General features: G+C 51.5%; 8 protein-coding genes across 8 annotated transcripts; 5 read left to right on the top strand and 3 right to left on the bottom strand.

Annotated features, from left to right (window-relative positions):
• Positions 1–792: 792 nt before the first annotated feature.
• Positions 793–1,121, top strand: tfb5 (TFIIH complex subunit TFB5; the record flags this gene model as incomplete). The annotated part of the gene is made up of 3 exons (XM_015550137.1): positions 793–811; positions 870–1,021; positions 1,071–1,121. The coding sequence occupies 3 exons, from the start codon at positions 793–795 to the stop codon at positions 1,119–1,121; spliced, it is 222 nt and encodes a 73-aa protein (XP_015407468.1).
• A 1,009-nt stretch (positions 1,122–2,130) lies between these two features.
• Positions 2,131–2,628, top strand: ANOM_004879 (Hsp20/alpha crystallin family protein; the record flags this gene model as incomplete). Its single annotated transcript, XM_015550136.1, has 1 exon — positions 2,131–2,628. The coding sequence occupies one exon, from the start codon at positions 2,131–2,133 to the stop codon at positions 2,626–2,628; it is 498 nt and encodes a 165-aa protein (XP_015407455.1).
• An 847-nt stretch (positions 2,629–3,475) lies between these two features.
• On the top strand, positions 3,476–4,504 carry ANOM_004878 (enoyl-CoA hydratase/isomerase family protein; the record flags this gene model as incomplete). The annotated part of the gene is made up of 3 exons (XM_015550135.1): positions 3,476–3,582; positions 3,642–4,270; positions 4,395–4,504. 3 exons carry the CDS (start codon positions 3,476–3,478, stop codon positions 4,502–4,504), a joined length of 846 nt encoding a protein of 281 aa, XP_015407454.1.
• An 819-nt stretch (positions 4,505–5,323) lies between these two features.
• Positions 5,324–6,122, top strand: ANOM_004877 (rhamnogalacturonan acetylesterase RgaE; the record flags this gene model as incomplete). Its single annotated transcript, XM_015550134.1, has 2 exons — positions 5,324–5,435; positions 5,488–6,122. 2 exons carry the CDS (start codon positions 5,324–5,326, stop codon positions 6,120–6,122), a joined length of 747 nt encoding a protein of 248 aa, XP_015407458.1.
• Positions 6,123–6,318: 196 nt separating this feature from the next.
• Positions 6,319–8,778, bottom strand: ANOM_004876 (isochorismatase family protein family; the record flags this gene model as incomplete). The annotated part of the gene is made up of 1 exon (XM_015550133.1): positions 6,319–8,778. The coding sequence occupies one exon, from the start codon at positions 8,776–8,778 to the stop codon at positions 6,319–6,321; it is 2,460 nt and encodes an 819-aa protein (XP_015407457.1).
• An 804-nt stretch (positions 8,779–9,582) lies between these two features.
• Positions 9,583–10,785, top strand: ANOM_004875 (Ketol-acid reductoisomerase; the record flags this gene model as incomplete). Its single annotated transcript, XM_015550132.1, has 1 exon — positions 9,583–10,785. The coding sequence occupies one exon, from the start codon at positions 9,583–9,585 to the stop codon at positions 10,783–10,785; it is 1,203 nt and encodes a 400-aa protein (XP_015407460.1).
• A 1,340-nt stretch (positions 10,786–12,125) lies between these two features.
• ANOM_004874 (putative alpha-glucosidase) lies at positions 12,126–12,779 on the bottom strand (the record flags this gene model as incomplete). Its single annotated transcript, XM_015550131.1, has 1 exon — positions 12,126–12,779. The coding sequence occupies one exon, from the start codon at positions 12,777–12,779 to the stop codon at positions 12,126–12,128; it is 654 nt and encodes a 217-aa protein (XP_015407459.1).
• Positions 12,780–12,850: 71 nt separating this feature from the next.
• On the bottom strand, positions 12,851–14,488 carry ANOM_004873 (putative alpha-glucosidase; the record flags this gene model as incomplete). Its single annotated transcript, XM_015550130.1, has 4 exons — positions 12,851–13,436; positions 13,490–13,731; positions 13,785–13,966; positions 14,014–14,488. 4 exons carry the CDS (start codon positions 14,486–14,488, stop codon positions 12,851–12,853), a joined length of 1,485 nt encoding a protein of 494 aa, XP_015407456.1.
• Between the last annotated feature and the right edge of the window lie 2,395 nt (positions 14,489–16,883).

Genomic DNA, 16,883 nt, shown 5'->3' with positions numbered 1-16,883 from the left:
GTGAAAGGAAAAGTGTTGCATTGGTGGAAGAGAATAAAAAGAGAAGATGAAAGAGGAGACAAGAGATAGATGCGTAGAATCACTAGCAAGTGAGTGCTTGCAAAGCAAAAAGCAATGACCAGACTGGGGCTCGATCCCAGGACCTTATCGGTGTTAACGATACGTGATAACCAACTACACCATCCGGCCGATTGTTGAAAACCTGCTATCTAGTTAATAATATTAAGCTAGCTGATAATCATAGAGACGCTGGACAGAGTTCAGTCTTCCATGTAAGTTTTTGAGAGCAATTGAGGGGTTAGAGGAGTATTTTCTGGTTGGATGTATTTGTTAAGCATGTACTATATGTTAAAGATGGCTAGAAATCCTTACACAAGGCTCTGCGATGTGGCGACCGGTAATCTTCTATATCTTACTGTTCACAACTCAAAGATATATATCTTTCTACAGGCCAGCCTACCCTATTTCACATCCCCTACAACCAAAATGCCAGATATCCCAGAATATCGGTACACTAGGCAATATCCAAGTAATTCATATTAAAATAAATTCAAAGAATGTATATATGCTCAGAAATCTATCTCTTGCTAGATGGAATATGTCTCTACAGAACGGTGAGTCCATAGCATAACCTCGCAGCCTTGGTGCCTGACACGGTCTTGGCGGTAGGCCGAAGATGTTCTGCAGATTTTCTCCGCGATCATTGTGATCTTATCGCTTTTGCGACTTGCTACACATTTACGCACCCGCTTGATCAACTACTGGATTTGTACCGCCCTATAATCTACCAAAATGCCACGTGCTGTTCGAGGTATGCGCATATGGCCTCTACCATCCCTTCCGACCGAGCTAACATGAGGTTCCGACAGGAGTCCTGATCGAATGCGATCCATCCGTGAAAGCCATTATCCTGAAGTACGACGAAGAAAGACACGACTACATCGTGGAGGACCTAGATGATGACCGCCACCTGGTTATCAAGGAAAGCCAACTGCAAAACCTGAAGATCCGGCTGGGAAGGGTATGCTTCAGAAGACGGTTCGGTTGGTCACTATACTGACGACGCGCAGGAACTGGATGAAAAAGTCATGCAACCCGATGAGTCGGAATCCGATGAATGAATTTGGATATTTCAATATATCTCCATCGCATTGCATCCACACCGACGCCATCCTTTTGTCGTTATACCCGAGAGGGATGAGGATGATTCGAAGTGTCGTACGACATCGCGACCGTTATACAACTACCAAAATCGAAAGAGAACACCCCATATGGTGAATTCACGAGGCGCCACGTATGCCCATCATGTAATCGGCCAATGACTCACCCTGGTCAACAGGGCGGATACAAAGGAAGATTTGGTCCAAGGAAGTGGCAACGACGGGCTCAGTGCTTCCCATCGCATTGTCTCGGATCGGCATCAAGAGAAAGACCGAGGAATTTCAAGCTTGCCAACAGTATTGATTGTTCCTTGCTTAGTGCTCGCATAGAACTGGAGTTGACGTATAGAAGATCCTTCTATGTATTGACCTGGCATGGGATTACCTGTTTTTGTCCATTGGAAGTGTCCAGAACCAGGTGACGAGTGCGAAGAGTGTACAGTACTTTCTAGATATCCAAACTACGAATCGCCATCTAGAGGTCTCACAGCCAATCAAATCGGATCGCACTGCAGACGTCGTATGATTGAAGGTACGGGCTATCCAAGGGTCAAGGTTCTAGCCGGACGGAGACTCCACCTGGGGAAGCGCAGTTGCTCCAACGGTTCCAACGGCGATCGCCATCACGTGACCGCATCGAAACGCCCAGAAGGCTCCCGCACCAACCAGAGGCGCCCAGTGGAAGCTCGAAACGTCTCGACACCTCAGGCACCGTCCAGGTCATCCTGAAGTGATGCCACCAGCACGTCAGCTGTTGGTGAATCGCAGTTTCTGGAACATGGCTGACAGGACATATAAGGGGGCACAAGGCCTCGTCGAGTTGCACTTCTCTCCATCAGAACAACAGCAATCAAACACAAGAACAACAGCAATCGCCTACAAACCAAACACTTCTTCCACTACTACTTCTACCAGAACAAACCTGCCTCTACTTACTCTTCTAAACATCCTACCTCAACAAACCACCAAGATGTCTCTCTTCCGAACCATGCCTACCGCTGGCGACTTCTCTCCTCTCTTCCGTCTCTTGGACGACTACGACACTCACCGCCAGAGCCGTGGCCAGGTGTCCAGCGTGCGCTCCTTCGCACCTCGCTTCGACGTCCGTGAGACCGACGATGCCTACCACTTCGACGGTGAACTCCCTGGCATTGCCCAGAAGGACATCGACATTCAATTCTCTGACCCGCAGACCCTCGTGATCAAGGGCCGCTCTGAGCGCGAATACCATACCCCTGAGGCCGGCGAAACGCAGGAGGCGGAGGGCGAGAGCAAGGCAGTGACCAAGGCCGAGGACAAGCCTCGCTTCTGGGTCAGCGAGCGCTCTGTCGGCGAATTCCACCGCACCTTCACCTTCCCGTCTCGTGTTGACCAGGAAAACGTCAAGGCCAGCCTTAAAAATGGTATCCTGTCCTTGGTCGTGCCTAAGGCTGCTGCCTACACTGGCAAGAAGATCACCATCGAGTAAACGAGCCGCGAGATGAAACGAGTTACGACCTAGCATGGGAGTTGGGCAATCAGGTTGAGCATCACCGACAGTGATAATTTCCCGTTTGACTTTTATTTAATTCGACCGAAAAAACAAAAACCAAAAAAAAAAGGTCTACCTCAGTCGTTGAAGTTGAAGATGTTGATTCGTTTTCATTCCTTTGACTCTGGAGTGTGGTGGTGGTGGATGATGGATTTGCTGGCATTTCTTAATTCTGCCTCTTTGTACTTTATCAGTTCACTGTCTTAATTAATTCTCTATTTGAATTTCTCTCCAGTAAAGCTCTACAAACGTAGGAACACCCGTAGTAACTGACGAAGTATACACATCTGACTAAGCCACGTGAATGCCAAGCCACATAAATGATTATGTGATCAAATGACATCATGTGCATTTCCCCTCTCAATCCAACTCAATGCAAGTCAACAACACAACATGTAGACAAAAGTATGCATACACATACACCATGAACATGAACATTCCAAATATGACATACAACATAAGAACTTATAACTACCCCCTCTACTGAATTGAGTAATAGCCTGGAGGAATGCTCCGATCCATGGATACAACCACGAAAGCGTGGACCATTTCCGTGAACCGAGGCATGTGAAGTCCAACCGACGGTTATCAGATCATCTTCATCCTCAATCCACGCCCTCAATTCTTCTCCTGCATATACCCACATTGTTGTACATATCAGTATATTGGCACTGTATATATCATTCCAATCTATATCCTTCATTGTACTGCCCAACAGTCAACCCTTGGTATCACCAATAACACCAAAAACCAACATATACCCAACACAAAGCAGGAATCCAAAATGACGACCTCCCTAAACCCCAAATACTTCAACATAACCTACCCCCAAGAACATGTCGCGCACGTCGAGATTAACCGTGCCGACAAAATGAACTCCTTCTTTGAAGCGTAACTCCAACCCACCCCCAGAAACACAGCCCAGAAGCTAACCACACGAAAACAAAAAGCATGTGGCTCGAACTCCATACGATCTTCAACCACCTCTCTCACTCCCCAGCCGTCAGAGCTATCGTCCTCTCCGGCGCCGGCCCCAAAGCCTTCACAGCCGGATTGGACGTCAAAGCCGCCAGCCAGGGCCTTCTCTCCTCGGACGACGACAGCCAAACAGACCCCGCCCGCAAAGCCTTCCACCTGCGCCGCCACATCACCTCCTTCCAGGATTGCATCTCGGCCATCGAGCGCTGCGAGAAACCCGTCATCGTGGCCATGCATGGCTTCTCGCTCGGGCTGGCGGTCGACATCGCCACGGCGGCAGATGTGCGGCTTTGTGCTGCGGACACCAAGTTCGCCGTGAAGGAGGTGGATATCGGTCTGGCGGCGGATATCGGGACGCTGAGTCGGTTACCGAAGGTGGTGGGGAATTTCGGGTGGGTGAAGGAGGTGGCGCTGAGTGCGAGGGTGTTTGGGGCCGAGGAGGCGCAGCGGGTTGGGTTTGTGAGTCAGGTGTTTGGCAGTAAGGAGGAAGTGGTGAAGGGGGCGCTGGAGATCGCCGGGTTGATTGCTAGTAAGAGTCCGGTTGCTGTGTTTGGGACGAAGGATATTCTGAACTGGAGTCGGGATCGGAGTGTGGAGGATGGTAGGTTTCCTTTTTCCTTTTCCCTTCTTTTTTTTTTCCCTTTATTTTTGATATATGTCTTTCTTGTTGTTGCGTTGGTACTGGCTGGGTAGGGTTTGCGAAAGTGTGCTGACTTGCTATGTAGGTCTTCGGTATACGAGTGTCTGGAACAGTGCTGCGCTGCAGACGAAGGATGTCAGTGCGGCGTTGCTGTCGGGGATCCAGAAGAGGAAGCCTACGTTTGAGAAGCTGTAATCATTACCATCGATACTGCTGTAGATATCTATATCGGGGTATATTGCATGGGACTAGATAGTACTGTATCATACATCAGACCTATTGATTGACCTCGTATACCAGTCTCTCTCTACTCAAGAACAGCCATCCTACACCCCGTACCATATAACTACTAGAAGACTATACCTACATCCCCTCGGTCCAAAACACCCCGAACTTCCACATCCCCGAACAATAACCCGTTGGTGGAAAAAACCAGCAAAGGGCCTCGTATTGCTCAAGGCGGGGGCACAAGGGCAAGCACGTCACTCGAGTGATTCTTCACGGAGCGGATAAGCTTCCCCGTTTTCCACTAATAATATATGCGGGGGAGGGACGGGGCGTCGGTTCCCACAAATAGAACCGCGGGCTAATCTATGCACGACGGGGGTACGACGAGATCGACCCCGAGTACTGGTTAAACTATGTAGAAGTGACGGAGGGGTGGGGTTGGGTCTGCTCCTGCGGCGTTGTGTGTTTGGAGAGGAGAAGGGGTGAAACTTCCGTCGGTCCGTGGCTGATACGCTTTGGTACCTGAGATGGGGGTGGTGGTGATTGGGAGGTTGGAGATGGGTGTTTTTATTTTATTTTGTTCTTTAATTTTTATTTTGATTTGGGTTGTACTCCTGGGCCTTTTTTCCGTTTCTACATGTAGATATTCCGTGGCAGGGGTTGTGTGTGGACTTGGCCTTGGGTATAAATAGCTTGGAGCTGGTCGTGTGCTTGTAGTTGATTGTCCATAGATTCTTCACTGTACTATTACTACTACTCTCATTACAGAATATCTCGATTTCCATCATGAGATCCGTCCTTCTGCCGCTGTCCCTTCTTCCCGGCGTCCTGGGTGCCACCATCTATCTGGCTGGGGACTCGACCATGGCTGCAAACGGCGGCGGGTCAGGCACCGACGGTGAGAATGCCCCGAACAGCACCGCGCGTGGAATGCGAACTGACAAATGCAGGGTGGGGAAGTTATGTCGACGACGTATCTGTCACCGTCTCCAACAAAGCGATCGGCGGCCGTAGCGCCCGCTCCTATACCCGCGAAGGCCGCTTCGATGCCATCGCCGACGTCCTGCAAGAAGGTGACTACGTGGTGATTGAGTTCGGACACAATGATGGGGGCTCGTTGAGCACCGACAACGGTCGCACCGACTGCCCCGGGACGGGCTCGGAGACGTGCGAGACCGTCTACGACGGCCAAGCGGAAACCGTCCTCACGTTCCCAGCATACTTGGAGAACGCGTCCAAGACCTTCGTGGGCAAAGGAGCCAAGGTCCTTATCTCCAGCCAGACCCCGAACAATGTCTGGGAGACGGGCGAGTATGTCTATTCGCCGTCTCGCTTTGTCGAGTACGCTCGGTTGGCGGCCGAAACGGCGGGCGTGGACTATGTGGACCACGGCGCTTACGTGGCCGCCCGGTATGAGGCACTAGGGGCGGACACGGTCAACTCCTACTACCCCAATGACCACACCCATACCAGCCCGGAAGGGGCGCAGGTCGTGGCGGATGCGTTCCTGAAAGCGGTGGCATGCAGCAATGTCGCGCTCAAGGATGTCTTGACCAGTACGGATTTCCCGGGCGACTGTCTGTAGATGGTAATGCTTTGTGGCGAAATAGTGGATTGGCAGGGAATATGCTATAGCGTATTATGTATATAGTTCTCGATACCCACGCATCCAAATGACAATTTGGGTAAAGACAGATTCCAGATCCGTCGGCATTATAGGTACGCCATGGTCTTCATAACTTCGTATCGTGAAATAGATCGGAACCAACGTGTAAACATGATTAGCTCAACTCCTCCAGCGATTTCTTGACAAAGCCACGGTTCTCGACCCGCTGGTAGTACTGGGCCAAGTTGCGATAGGCCTTCACTGAGAATGGCCCACGGGCTTGTACAATCTCCCTCAAAACCGGCCAAAGTGCACAGTCGTCCAGCCCAAACGTGGGCCCGTTCAAATAATACTTGCCAATCAGGGCCCGCTCCCATGTATCCAAAGCCCGCAGATGACCCTCTTCTTCTTCTTTCTGATGCTCACGCCAGCTCTTCAAGAGTTCGTCAATCTCCGCGAATCGATCACCCCCATGCAATGGCTCTACCCCGGGTCGGTTTGACTCCGTAGAACGCTGGCTCAAGTGGGTCAGAATATTGATATCCCCAGAAACCTTGGTGCCGTCCGTATCGACATACAAAGGTCCAGCGTTCCGCCCGCTGCTGGGGGTCTCCAGATTGTACCGGATGCCATGCTCACTCAGACAGAGCAGCACTCGCAGATTGGCCACAACATCTTCGCCGGCGACGAGCTTGTTCGCCGACGCAGTGACAAAGTTAACCCCATCGAACCCTGCCCCGTAGACGGCGTCCCAGTCAAAGTCAATCGCGTGATTTTCTTCCCCGAATGCGCGAATGAGCCGCCCCGTCTCCGCGGGATTGCCATGGATCACAGCATTGGCCTGGTCCTGACTTTTGGACACAGCGCCCTGACCCCAGATTGTGTCGCCGGCGGGATTCAAGAACGTGCCAATGTGGCGGAAGGTGAGCGAGATTCGCTCGCCCCCGTAAGCTCGTTCTTCCATGGACTTCTCCGTGTCGGGGCGTTTGTCGGGACGAATACCGTGGAGCCATCGCATATTGGTTTTCTCGCCAAGAATGAAAAGGGATTCATGGGGCATCGGCACCCGCTGTGTCGCCCGACTGGACTCCCCCTCTTCGGCCTCCTGGGATTGGGCTTTGCTACGGAGGACCATTACCCGCTGCGCGCCAAGGCTGACATTGCAGATCGAGGACCCACGGACGATGTCCAGAGTCTTGTCGGAATGCTCTGAGATACGGTCTTGCCCGTCACGGTAGAGCTGAATGAGGACATGGTTCAGGGGATGCCGCAGGATGCGTTCCACGATCATGCGTACTCGGTCCACCGTGGTCGTGAAGGGCTGCAATGGCGGCGATTCGTCGGCAGGGTGGCGATAGATGGGGATGGAGCCATCCGACAGTGGCTGCCCTTGAACGGCGACGAGACGCGGAACCTCTCCAGACATGTGGTACATTTTCTGCCAGGCTACCTCCGTGCGGATCTGTTCAAAAGCATTGGCGGGAAGATCCAAATCATAGACGATACGCGAATCGCCCTCCCCGATCGCATCTCCCGGTTTGCGAATATCGCGCGACGGTTTGGATTTCGTGCTTCGTCGACTTTCAATGCGCGATGTGGATTCGGTTTTCGAATCTACCCTCTGCGTTCGGCGCGCTTTCACGCGCGCCTTCTGCGCCTTCTCCGCCGCTCGACTGTGGCGGGTGCGAGCCACTGAAGCCAAAATATCATCATGATCCTCCAGAGGGTCTTCACCCGGACTGGCATCGAGAGGACGGGGGGGAGGAACCCGCGGCATTGGTTCAGGTTCTTCCATTTTCGCGGGTTTGGCTGGCTTGACGTCAAGATCATCCATGACCCCCTCAATCCCAGAGGACGTAGCATTCCGAACCGGTCTGTTTCCGCCTTTCCGTGCGATGGCGTCGGTTTCCTGCCAGTCGAGCTCTTCATAGAGCTCCTCCGTCGTAATGCCATTGGCCCCGAATATGTCGGCCATGCGTCGCATTGCTTCCTCATAGCGGGAGAAGCTGCGGAAACCGAGGCAATCCTCAATCAGGGTGACGGAGAAGCCGTGCCGAACGGCATCGAGAGCGGTGGCATACACCGACGCGTTACACAGAGAGCCACACAGATACAATTCCGTCACAAAACGAGTGCGGAGGGACAGAATTAGACCTTGACTTTGCAAGGCGGAGTAGTCCGATTTGTCTACCAGGGTGTCCGACTCGGCATCAATGGCGGCTAAAATAGGCGCGGGGAACTGTGCGCCTGGCGTCTGCGGGCGACAACATTTGGATGTTTCGCTCGACAGAAACGCCTCCTCATCCACGGGGTCTTGGGGATCTACGCTTGTTGGACCAGGGGGTTTATCCGACCGAAGTCGTTTGGTAGCCGTCTCGGGGGCCAACACGACATATTCCTGCTCGTCTGGGCCGATCCATGGTCGGCACGACTCAAATTGCGTGCGTACCCAGATGACTTCGCCAGTACGACGGAACGCGCTCGCTAACTGGGGGAGCGTTTCCAAGAACTCGGCAGTGTTGGCCACATGCAGAGCCCCCGACTGTCGCACAAAGTCATTTTGAAAGTCCAGGAGAAGCAACGCTTTCCGGGTTTGAATGATTGGTATATTACCGAGTCGGGATAAGTAAGTCATGGTCAACGCATAGCGAGGATTGGGGGGTAAAATAGGAAATAGTCAGGATGATAAAAGAGAAGACTATTGCCAGATCACCCAAATTACCCACTAAGGAGAAAAGAATATGATGGGGAGTGGGGACTACCAGCTGCAGCGGGCAAAGTTTAACAGAGCAGAGAGAAGTTCCTCGCGAATTCTGATGATATGGCCCGTTGGCGATGGTTTTGTGGAGAGTTACCGCCGGACACCTGAGGCATCGTGTTTGCTGGCCTGTTTTGGGGTTAGTGCATGGACCATTGTTTGTACGTACGGACTCCGGAGTATAGGACTCGTAGCATGAGAGACATCGCGAACAAAGACGTGGGGTAACCAAATCCTGGTTCGAGATCGGAGATTCTAGCCCATGACTCACCATGTGTTTAATCAGGGGTCTTTCTGTCATAGACTAATTGTTCGACTTCGGGGGGGACAGCTCCAAGCGTTCCACGGAAACGAGGTGCGGGCTGATAGAGTATGACTACAAGGAAGCCTCTAGCACGACAAAAACGGCCCCGATCGAGGGCTGACATAATCCCGCTCGAGCTGTCCCCGCCAATCAGGGAGCTTCCAATCCGACATCGGCCGGGGAGGTCCGCAGCAACTCCGGATCACGTGTCGCCCCGACGACCCCAGCAACCAGCTTAAAATGCGAGTCACATCCACCTCCAGCTCTCCCCTTTCTCTCTTCTTCTCCATTCTCTTTTACTATCAATCCCATTCCAATCTCCCCTCTTTCCCTCATCCGCCCTTCCTCCATCCTCAATTCCTCCATATCAATTCACAATGGCTGCTCGTGGACTCCCCCGCGCCCTCCGCCTGGCCCGTGTTGCCGCACCTCGCTCCGTCGTCTCCGCCGCCCTCCCTCGTCCCGCCCTGGCTAAGGCTGCTGCCAATGCCCTCCCCCGTGTGACTCTGTCCTCTACTCCCGTCCGTGGTGTCAAGAACATTTCCTTCGCTGGTCACGAGGAGACCGTCTACGAGCGTGAGGACTGGCCTCGTGAGAAGCTCCAGGAGTACTTCAAGAATGACACTCTGGCCCTTATCGGTTACGGTTCCCAGGGTCACGGTCAGGGTCTGAACCTCCGTGACCAGGGCCTCAACGTCATCGTTGGTGTCCGTAAGGATGGTGCTTCCTGGAAGGAGGCCGTCCAGGACGGCTGGGTTCCCGGCAAGAACCTCTTCGACGTTAACACCGCCATTGAGAAGGGTTCCATCGTCATGAACCTGCTCTCCGATGCTGCCCAGAGTGAGACCTGGCCCACCATCAAGCCCCTCATCACCAAGGGCAAGACCCTCTACTTCTCTCACGGTTTCTCCCCCGTCTTCAAGGATCTCACCAAGGTCGAGGTCCCCAAGGATGTTGACGTCATCCTCGTCGCCCCCAAGGGCTCCGGCCGTACCGTCCGCACTCTCTTCCGTGAGGGCCGTGGTATCAACTCCTCCATCGCCGTCTACCAGGACGTCACCGGCCAGGCCAAGGAGAAGGCCATCGCCATGGGTGTTGCTGTCGGTTCCGGTTACCTCTACGAGACCACCTTCGAGAAGGAGGTCTACTCCGACCTCTACGGTGAGCGTGGTTGCTTGATGGGTGGTATCCACGGTATGTTCCTCGCCCAGTACGAGGTCCTCCGTGAGCGTGGCCACAGCCCCTCCGAGGCCTTCAACGAGACCGTCGAGGAGGCCACTCAGTCTCTCTACCCCTTGATCGGTGCCAACGGCATGGACTGGATGTACGCTGCCTGCTCCACCACCGCCCGTCGTGGTGCCATCGACTGGTCCAGCCGCTTCAAGGACAACCTCAAGCCCCTCTTCAACGAGCTCTACGACAGCGTGCGTGACGGCACCGAGACCCAGCGTTCTCTGGACTACAACTCCCAGAAGGACTACCGCGAGAAGTACGAGAAGGAGATGCAGGACATCCGTGATCTCGAGATCTGGCGCGCTGGAAAGGCCGTCCGTGCCCTTCGCCCCGAGAACCAGAAGTAAATGTAATGTGCATTGGGATTTGGGAAAAAGTTATGACTGTACCATGATGCCTTGTTATATTCCAGTTAATTAATTTCATTATACCACGTTCAAGCAATTTCTGAGCATTTGTCGTAAGAGTGTCATGTAGTGGAATCAGCTCCGTAAGACTAAGAGTTCAAGAACCTCACATCGACGCTTCGAATATCTCCAGCCAGCTGGTCAAAACTCTTCAACCTGATTTAACACATCGCCATTGACCTGTCCAAAACACATTTTCAACGGAAATCCATAGATTGACTTCATGATGTGATAAGAGTCGTGCTCCAAGTGAAATAACCACAGATCTCCCCATTTCATCACTTTCAAACCGGAGAGCTCTAGAACACTTATTGATACATGAGCGAAAACCAACAATCCTGATATAATATATCAAAACGAAGTAGAAGCCAGTTGCCTGTTGTCTTCCTATCATAGCCCATCGGGAACAGGACTCCAGAAGAATCAAAGGAACCTAGTGAACAAACCGATCATCCCTGATCAGTATAATAGCGCAGCACAGCCTTCCATGTACGGAGTACGGAGTACGGGGTATGTACATACAGCTATAGATGCGAAATCCAAGCTACAACCAATGAGATCAAGTATAATCTTAGATGCAGATCGTGCATGCCGAGTTAATTGAGGCTAAGTATGATCCAATAGAAGCCAGGTATTCGCTACTAGCTGGTCCTCTAGTGAACTAATCTGTCAAGGCACTTCAGATTAGGTTCTGAATAAGCACCTTACTTGGACAAGCTGTCTGAATCAGTCAGAAATGCTGACTGGGGCTCCGTAATCGGCGGTTGTTGATATATTCGGCAACTGGCTTGAAGGGTATGGCTGGAATCTACGACTATATACTGGCGTTTGTTTATATTGGTTTTGTTCTTTAGTTCTTCTGTATATTTGCTTTCCATTACGGTGTTAGAGAATCTTTCAAGGGGTTCCACTGGCGTGGTGGTGTCCGTTGGGGAGACTTTACCGCTGCATATACGACCTTCATGTGTTCACTTCAACCTGACTCAATGCTCTATACCCCGAGCACTCAAAGATGACAAGAAGCTTTATTCTCCAACTCAAGGTCGCATAGGGTGACTTTACAGTGCATTCTGAGATTTGCCGCTGCGCTACGAGACAAGACTAGGAGACTGAGACTGAGGCTAGTATTGGGTCCGCATACATAATCTTACGTTCAGGAAGGCCACGTCGGGTACTACAACAGTTATGAACAACTAGAGCGTCAAGATAATTCAGTTCTTGGAGGCTGGGTACTTTATTTTTAATTCCTCGCTAATAATTTAGTAAAGGTAGCTCAATATCTAAACACGAATGACCGTTCCATTCTCCTTGCGAACAAAGTTCAAAAAGACATCCAGCTGAGGGCTACGCGCATGGTTGACAACAAACATAGCCGGCTTTCCATAAGGCGCATCAACACGCACAGTCTGTCCAGCGTGGTAAGTCTTGCCGGACCAGACATGGGTGTACGTGCGGTGTCGGTCAGTGCCGGGTAGATACACATTCAACTTGGTAGTCTGGGGGTCCAACACTGGAGCAACGTAAAGATCAGCGCCGAGGTAGAAGCTCTGGTAGCTGATCTGGCGGGCCTTGGCATCGTCTGGGTGATAAAGGACTGCCATTCTCAGGAGAGGCCAGCCGCGGGTCTTGCTTTCAGTGTTCAGGACCTGACGGCGGTAGGGGCCGAGACTCTTGAACATCCGCGCGTTGTATGCGTAGTAGGAGTATGTGGAGCTGTTGCTGTAGAACTGAGCGTTGACCTCGGGCACGTTTCCTTCATGAGATCGGAAGACCGCGCTGGAGACTGCGGCCAGTTCTCCCCAACGTCCGAGGATCTCTGCCGAACGTCCAATGGCGCCGGATGAGTTGGCCATGGTAGGTGGGTGGAAGGCGGTGGTATAGCCACCGAGGTCAGAGTGGCTCTGAGCATAGCCAGAAATACCCATTTGGCCCATAATGGTCACCGCAGACTTGATGCCGTCATTGACGCCCCAGACGGTAGTTTGATCTCCGACCCAGAACAGGTTCAGGTGGCGGTTAGAGCCGAGCGAGCAGAACGGTGGAATGTGACCATCTCGTCGAATAGGGGCATTTCTTTGGCCACAGAGCGCTGGAAGATGGCCCAGTCACGGGGATATTGGTTGTGGTAGAAATAAGCATCTGAAGAGATGTTGGCCAGCTTGGTATCTGGGGTAATGGGAGTGTACTCTCCGAAATCCCACATGACACCGGAGATGTTGGCGTTCCAAACTTGCTTGCGGAGGACATCAGCAAACCACGAGCGTGTCTTCTGGTTAGTAAGATCCAAAATGCCGGCCTGGATTCCCTTGCCACTGGAGATGATGGCGGTGCCATTCGTGGTCGAATTCTGAGCCATATATCCACCCTTGGTGGCCTCGAGGAAGAGGTTGCGACGGTAACCATCGGCCTTAGAGCTGACATTGGCAACGAAGGGATTGATGTAGGCCAAGGTCTTAACGCCATATTCCTCACGAAGATCCTGCACGAATTCAGTCCAGGTCGGGTACAGTTTGCTGTCGGATTCCCAGTTCCACCAGAGACGAGAAATCTGCATGTTGCCGTATGGTGCTTCTTGAGAGTGGGTGCCAGACCTACAGATGTTAGCGAAGTTTCTCCAACAGGCTCAAGCTTTCGAAGAACATACCAATCTTGAAGCCACACTGCCGCAACAGGGCAGTCCTGCTTCAGACCCTCTTTAACGATGCGCTCCACCTTTTCCTGTCCGCCTCGAATACCCAAGATGGCGCCGTGATCGACCCATTCGGGCAAGGTAGGCATTTTGCCAACGTAATCGGTGAGCATTGTGATGGCATTGAGCATGGTATCCGCCTGCATCACGTGTCCGCCAACAGTCAGAGCATCGTATCGCACAGTCACAGCATTGGGCTTAGTGAAGTCGATTCAGCAAAGGCCGTGTCTTCTTCCCTAAGGTAGAAAACTCTCGCAGCAGAGCTGATATATTGTGGGATAGCAGTATAGGTCGTGAATTCATTACCACCACTGAACCAGCTCTGAGAATTTTCAAGCGCGGTGATGGGCTGATCGCCACGGCCCACACCCTGTTCACGGGTGAAGATGGGGATAGTCTGGTTCTTCATGGACGCAAAGGATGCCTGAGCACCTAGACCGTAAAAGTCCTCCGAGGCATCGGACCCAAAGGTCACATACAGCTTTTCATTGGAGAGATGCGCTTGTGACCGGGCTCGACACTGATGTTGAAAGCCACACGATCCGGAAGGGCCTTGGGCACCCAGAAGCTTATGCTATACCCTATAGATTGATCCCCACAGTGTTGCAAGTATCCCTGGATGGACACATCCTCACCACTGATACTATCGCCACGCAGAGAGTGAGTGATTCCAGTGACATTCTGACCCTGGCAACGATTGAGATCGACGTTGGTATAGTTGAAATTGCCATTCGCACCGGCCCATTGGTCTTTTCCAGCACTTGCACTGAGGAAGCTCTGGCCAGGTACGGTAGCGAGCAGGGTCTTATTAGCCTGTACAATCGACAGTTGTTGGGGACCCGACTGCCAATTGACTTCAATACCCTGTCCCAGAGTCCATGACGATCGCGACTCGCCCAAAGCGGCCGTCGCAAAGACGCTGAAAGCGCCCAGATATGAAGAATAGGGCGGCATTGCTGCAATCTAGCCGAGAGACTATGGAATTCAGTTCAGAGGGACAGGGTTTTCAGCGGCACGCATGCTGGATTTATGTGTCCCACGCCCCAACATTAAAGCTATCATGGCAGAATAAAATGCCGCAGTAAGTGGAGCGTTGCGACTGCCGTTCAGCACCGTCATCCACGATGCAGCGTAGTGTTTCTTGGCTTCAGGTAGTCAGTACCGTTCCAAACCCTCCACCCCGTTTTTCTCTTATAAGCGATCTGGTTCAAAGTACCACTATGTGGAACCAGTCGGCAAATTCTTCCGAATCATCGGGATCAAGACAAGCAAACGCCAGACGGCGCCCAGCCGGGGTGTGGGCTTTTCTCCACAATTCTCAGCCCATAACCTGGAGGCTCTCCGCTTTTTCGTCGCTGGGGGTTGTTGACCAGCGTGAAAATTCTGTACACGAGTCATAATTAGACCGAAAGGGGAATGATCGACGTCTTTTTTCCTGCATGGGAAATCTCTACGCTTTGGCTAAATGAACCGCAATCAACCTCATTCTCTCCGGATAATCGCATGTACCACGTGACGTCATAGACAATACTGCAACGACCCACTGATATAGCGAGAATTGTTGTCTTTAGGGCTTGAGCTAGTCCTGTCGGAGCTATAGATCCCCGGCAACAATATAGATATAGAGATAGAACCGTTAATTTAGCTATAGTAGCTCTGTAGACCTGGATTTATAGAAATGATATGACTCATGTAGAAGTGAAGAACCTAGAGAATTGAAAATATAGATTCACTATATAATACAACGGAGGAAAACAGAATCGGCTCCGTAGGCGGGCAGGTGGGTTCTACCAAAGCCTATCTTTACAAGTTATCCAGCCTCTCCGCCTCCTCATCCCCAAACCCATCACTGTCGGAGTCGGTCTCGGCATCAGGGTAGACACCCTTCTGTTGCAGGTACTTGACAGCTGAGTGACAGGCCTCGGCGCGCACCTCACGGGAGGACTTGCCATTCCCAGGGTGAACGGCGATAGTTCCCGTGGAGAAAACTGGACTGGCCTTGACGAGCATGCCATTGTAGGGGGCCAGAATGGTCTTTAACCAGTCCTCCGCATCGACCTGTGTTTTTCGGCCCGTCAGTAACCCTGGCTATAAGCTATTGAGGGTTGCGTGCAGGGATTGTGCAGGGCTGCAGGCAGGAACAAAACACATACCTGTCCCTTCAGCGATTGGGGAATATAAGCAATGGCACAGATAGTCCCATTGTCACAAGAGAAGATCATCTTGCCGAGCTGCCCAGAACCACCCGTGCGTTCCTCCTTACTCTCATCTGGCTCAGCGTTCATAGCCTCAAGGGACTTGGCTAAAAGATCAAGATCGCCCTCGGGCTCATCAACATTGGCGCTAGATAGTAGTATAAAAGTGTCAGCCAAGAACGATCTCCAGTTATATACACTGAATATCTTGTGTATCGGATATCCTGGCAATAGACACTAAGCAGAATAGCTCTCTCACGGACAAAGTACTTACCAAACGTATTGCATACCACCCATGGTTGAAAGGCCGTCAAGCTGAACTCCACAATGGCCGCCTTCTCGGAGGACTTTCTCAAGTTTTGTTGTGTCAACCATTGTCTAAGTACGAATGTCAGGTGAAATGATTTACTTCGCAATTAAATCCATACTATACGTTACCTAAGATGAAGCAGAGAGAAGAGACCAGAGAAAGCTCAAAGAAGAGAGATACAAATCTTTATCCGTGTTTAAGTGATAAGCCCCTATTTATCAGGCATCGGCTCTCAGCAAGCAATCTAATAATAGACACTCAGCCTCAGCTGTATGTCGATCCCACAGCTGTGCGCAATGATTCTACTCCGTATGAAACTCTAAAATTGTTCTAAGCACCGTATTGATGCACTCTGACAGCCGCATATTCAAGCGAAAGGAATAGTTATTTGGACCTGCCACCTGACGCTAAACTAAAATAAGCAAAATATACACGATGTAATGGGACTACTCAATATTTGCCTATTTTCCAAGAACTTTTAATATTTCCCGTTAACATCGAAATCCATAGAAATACTTAGATGAGATAGAAGCGTAGCTGTAAATTGTAATTTGAATTTCCGAGTTGAACATGAGTTGAAAGGAGCAGAATCAGATTCAGAACAGCGGGCTTAAGGGGAGGGCTAAATAGATAGATTAGACAAGTATGCTGAGCCGTGCCATATGGCCCATGGTCGTCCTTCGAGAGCGTGAGATCGTCGTGAAGAAGCCAGTGCGGGGTAATTTCGGCTCATCTTTTTCACTATCGAAATCTTCCATGTCCTAATTCCTGAAAGTTTGTTCTCCGCTACTACTGACTGTTGACTGTAGATATCCAACTGACACTATATATTCCACAACTTAGG

The sequence above is a fragment of the Aspergillus nomiae genome, assembly GCF_001204775.2.
Source record: "Aspergillus nomiae NRRL 13137 chromosome Unknown contig00111, whole genome shotgun sequence".
Classification (NCBI taxonomy): domain Eukaryota; kingdom Fungi; phylum Ascomycota; class Eurotiomycetes; order Eurotiales; family Aspergillaceae; genus Aspergillus; species Aspergillus nomiae.
Note: the sequence above shows the minus strand (reverse complement) of the source record. Positions and strands in the feature narration are given on the sequence as shown.